We start from the raw sequence: 4379 nt of genomic DNA on the forward strand, positions 1-4379 counted from the left end.
CTCAGACCCCATCTTGAAAGCTCTAAAACAGAAAATTTTCTGTTTAATTTTCAGTTTTGCTAAAGTTATTATCGTCGTCATTCCGAGGTTTGAACTCATTATATCTTGTCCTTTTCTTCATTTTAATTTTTTTGTTAATTAACGTTGCCTTCTGGATTATATATATCTGTTTGTTGTCGAATGTTTTGTCTTCTGATCGCTGAGAATATCATGGAGAAATTAACCGCAAACTCTCTAATTCTTTCCTTTACATTGTTTTGGGATGTATTTCTTGTCGATCTTAAGAGTGGAGAAGATCAACCTTTTCATTAGGTGCAGACAGTGGCGAAGCCAAGAATTTCGCTAAGTGTGCTCAAGATTTAATATACATGTATAAAAAATAATTTATGATTCATATATACAGTAGAATCTTTTTATATACACAGTAGAATTTTTCAATGAAGGGTGTTCAACTGACCACCATTTTATATGTGGCGAGCACTTAGTGTGGGAATGCAGAGTGTTATATGTTCTGTTCGCGACAGATACTATTAGAGGAAATTGTTTCTTCTTATTTATCATGTTGATTGTTGTGTTTGTGAGATTCTGATAAGTTTCAGAAGATATATAGTTATTGAAATGAATGAGATCTGTAGTTTAAGATTCGTAAAAATTAATTTTTAGACCAATGCCTGTATGGCTTATCCACTTTGTGTAGTTTGTTGAGATCCATTAAAACAGGAGCAATGTAAATTCGAGTTCATTAATTCGTTGTGTAAAGATTTTCTTTTTGTTTGTTAAGGTTTAATGAATCATATTTGTTATGGGAGGGTTGACAAGAATCAATCGTTTCGAGATTCAATTTCTTTCTTTATTTTGGTCATCTATTTCACTTATCGGTTCAAGTATTTGATCTATGGGCGATACTAGTATTTACTGATGCATAAAGTACGTACATTACAGTCATGGCACGTTTGGCACCAGATGGAGCTCAATTTGATGCCCGTCAATATGATTCTAAGATGAACGATTTGTAAGTTATCATGATATTCATTGCACAATACTAACATTAGCTTTTTCCTTGAATCATTACTATTTTTATATTTGTTTAATTGCTCAAGCGAGAATGGCTGAAACAGCACTTGTCTCTATTATTAATTATATGGTGCAGACTTGCCGCTGATGGAAAAGATTTCTTTACATCATATGACGAAGTTTATGACAGTTTTGATGCTATGAGTCTGCAAGAGAACCTTCTCAGGGGCATTTATGCCTATGGTACTGTGTGTAGACCTTTTAAGTTTTCTCTAGTATGGAAATTCTTTAGATTTTGCTTTTTAATCTGATAAGCATTCCATTACTTACGGAAAGTAGATGCGTCCAGCTGGTTTTCAGTAGGTTCTTGTTCAGAAGTACCATTTAATTGTGACTTTCTGAAAAAAGTTTCTTTCTGTGGCTTAAACTTGTTGATTTTGTTTCTTCAAAGTGGTTCGGAAACTTAAAAGTTATCATTCTCCTCTTTGCCTTTTTCCCATTCCATGCTTCTTATGTTGGAAACATAATTTTGAATATTCTAGATTCGGTACATTCTATTATATAATACGTGTATGATTTAATCATATGGCTCGTGGGATAAGATTTTTGTATTTTTTGGGTGCATGCTTTTTGTGTTCTCAAGACGGCCATGTTCATAGTGTGTGCGAAAGGATTTGGTAGTACTAAGGGAATTATCTTTTAGCACCTACAGAAGCCCATTTTGTGGTGTTGTTATGTAAGAGTGGAGTTTTCTATATATTAGTAGAGTCCTTCATATGAATCTCCCTCTTCCGTCCTATTTGTGCCTTATGATATCATGAAGAGCCGACCTTATATTCCAACATCTTAATGGTCTTTTTTGCTGCATGCAATCTTTGATGCTTCTTTTAAAGGTTTTGAGAAACCTTCTGCAATTCAGCAAAGAGGTATAGTTCCATTTTGCAAGGGGCTTGACGTAATTCAGCAGGCTCAATCTGGCACAGGAAAGACAGCTACTTTTTGTTCTGGAATTCTGCAACAGCTTGATTATGGTTTAGTTCAATGCCAAGCATTGGTGTTAGCACCTACTCGTGAACTTGCTCAACAGATTGAGAAGGTGATGCGAGCACTAGGTGACTACCTTGGGGTTAAGGTCCATGCTTGCGTAGGTGGGACTAGTGTCAGGGAGGATCAACGTATTCTTGCGGCTGGTGTTCATGTTGTTGTTGGCACCCCCGGACGTGTGTTTGACATGTTGCGAAGACAGTCTCTCCGTCCTGATTACCTCAGAATGTTTGTGCTAGACGAGGCTGATGAAATGCTGTCACGTGGTTTTAAGGATCAGGTACTTCAACCTCTGCAGTAATGCATTTTACACCTTATAAGTATAACTGTGTTTGAACAAGTTCAGGTCCGAGGTCTACTAGGTTTGCCAATTTAAGAATATCTGGAATTAGTTCTTTGGAGCAACCAATATAGAAATCCAAATTTAGACCATGTTAGATCTTCTTGTACTCTGTCGACCAGTCATTTTAATCATTGTTGGGAATTAGAAATTGAATTTTTTGACCATTTGTGTTATTGGCGCCGCACTTAGTACCCCTCCCATTTATTTAGTTCCTAAGGCCATTATATACAAACCCATCCTGTTCAATTTATTCCTTAATTTGCTGATTATAAAGAGTATATACAGGGTTGATCATAGTTTCCCTCTTATTTGATTTTATGCAGACTTTGAAAAACTGCTAATTTTGATCTCTTTTCATGTGTCTATACTGGTAGATATATGATATTTTTCAGATGCTGCCTACCAAAGTTCAAGTCGGAGTGTTTTCTGCGACTATGCCACCAGAAGCCCTTGACATCACAAGAAAGTTCATGAATAAGCCCGTGAGAATCTTGGTTAAACGCGATGAATTGACACTTGAGGGTATCAAACAGTTCTATGTTAATGTTGATAAGGAAGAGTGGAAGCTTGAGACACTGTGTGATTTATACGAGACTTTAGCGATCACCCAGAGTGTCATCTTTGTGAACACCAGGCGCAAGGTTGATTGGTTAACAGACAAAATGCGAAGCCGTGATCACACAGTCTCAGCTACACATGGAGATATGGACCAGAACACTAGGGACATAATCATGCGCGAGTTTCGCTCTGGTTCTTCTCGTGTTCTTATCACAACCGATCTGTTGGCTCGTGGTATTGATGTACAACAAGTATCACTTGTGATCAACTATGATCTCCCGACTCAGCCGGAGAATTATCTCCATCGTATTGGAAGAAGTGGAAGGTTTGGAAGGAAAGGAGTTGCAATCAACTTTGTGACAACAGATGACGAAAGAATGTTGTTCGATATTCAGAAGTTCTACAACGTGATCATCGAAGAACTCCCCTCAAATGTTGCTGATCTCCTCTGAAAAACTTATGTTTGTGGCTGGAGCTTTAAGCAGAAAGAGTAATTAGTGTCCACACCATTCCAGCTTATAGCATAGAGTTAGTCTTTTAACTACCATTATTATCTAGTGTCTAAGACAGATCCGTGGCATTAATGCTGCTCCAAATTTTGCAGTAGGTAAGGTCTTTTGTTTTCATTTCCCAATTCTTAAACTTCTTTGGCATTTTGTTGTTTATTTGAGTTCTTAATTTTGTGTTCTTGCTTCTTTTTTTCTTCTTTTTTGGCATGGAAACATGAATTATAAACTGGGAAGTCTTGAAATCTTTTTCTTTATGAGAGTGTTGTGATCAGAAGGTCACGGGTTCAAGCAGTGGAAACAGTCTCTTACAGAAATATAGGGTAAGACCGCGTACAATAGACCCTTGTGGTCCGACCCTTCCCGGACCCCGCGCATAGAGGGAGCTTAGTGCATCGGACTGCCCTTTAGTGTATAGTGATTTTTTTAAAGCTTGTGTAGTCTTATTTTTTAGCTAAGAAAAAGAAAAAGAAAATGATTTTCAAATTGTCGGTTACACAATTTGATTGACAGTTGATACACTTGAAATGCATTGCATACAACAAATAAATAAACATGACATTAAATCCAAGCTGTTGGGTAGTTGTGGTATATTGTTCAATGTACATGAGTTATTAATTCGTTGTTAGTACAAAAAAAAGTTGAGGTTCTGACGATGCAAGGAGTCATCATTGAATACTCTCTGTTTCTGCTTTATATTTTAGTGTGGCACTATTGAAGTACTCTTTACTTAATTGCATAAAACAGTGTGAAAGGCATATATAACATTAATTATAGTTGGTACAACTTGCATGTGAAAACAAGTAGCTAGGGGAACCTGGAGTGACGATAAAGTTATTTCCGTGTGATCTATATATTACGGATTCGAGCTGTGGAAACAGCCGCTAGTCTAAAGGGTAGGCTGTCTACATCAC

General features: G+C 36.9%; 1 protein-coding gene across 1 annotated transcript; it reads left to right on the forward strand.

Moving 5' to 3' along the window:
- Window positions 1-3654, forward strand: LOC109211605 (eukaryotic initiation factor 4A-8). Its single transcript, XM_019375153.1, has 5 exons — window positions 1-87; window positions 943-1012; window positions 1151-1257; window positions 1908-2338; window positions 2776-3654. Exons 2-5 carry the CDS (start codon window positions 945-947, stop codon window positions 3409-3411), a joined length of 1242 nt encoding a protein of 413 aa, XP_019230698.1. The 5' UTR covers window positions 1-87; window positions 943-944; the 3' UTR covers window positions 3412-3654.
- Window positions 3655-4379: the final 725 nt, after the last annotated feature.

This window comes from Nicotiana attenuata, unplaced genomic scaffold (assembly GCF_001879085.1).
Source record: "Nicotiana attenuata strain UT unplaced genomic scaffold, NIATTr2, whole genome shotgun sequence".
Lineage (NCBI taxonomy): Eukaryota > Viridiplantae > Streptophyta > Magnoliopsida > Solanales > Solanaceae > Nicotiana > Nicotiana attenuata.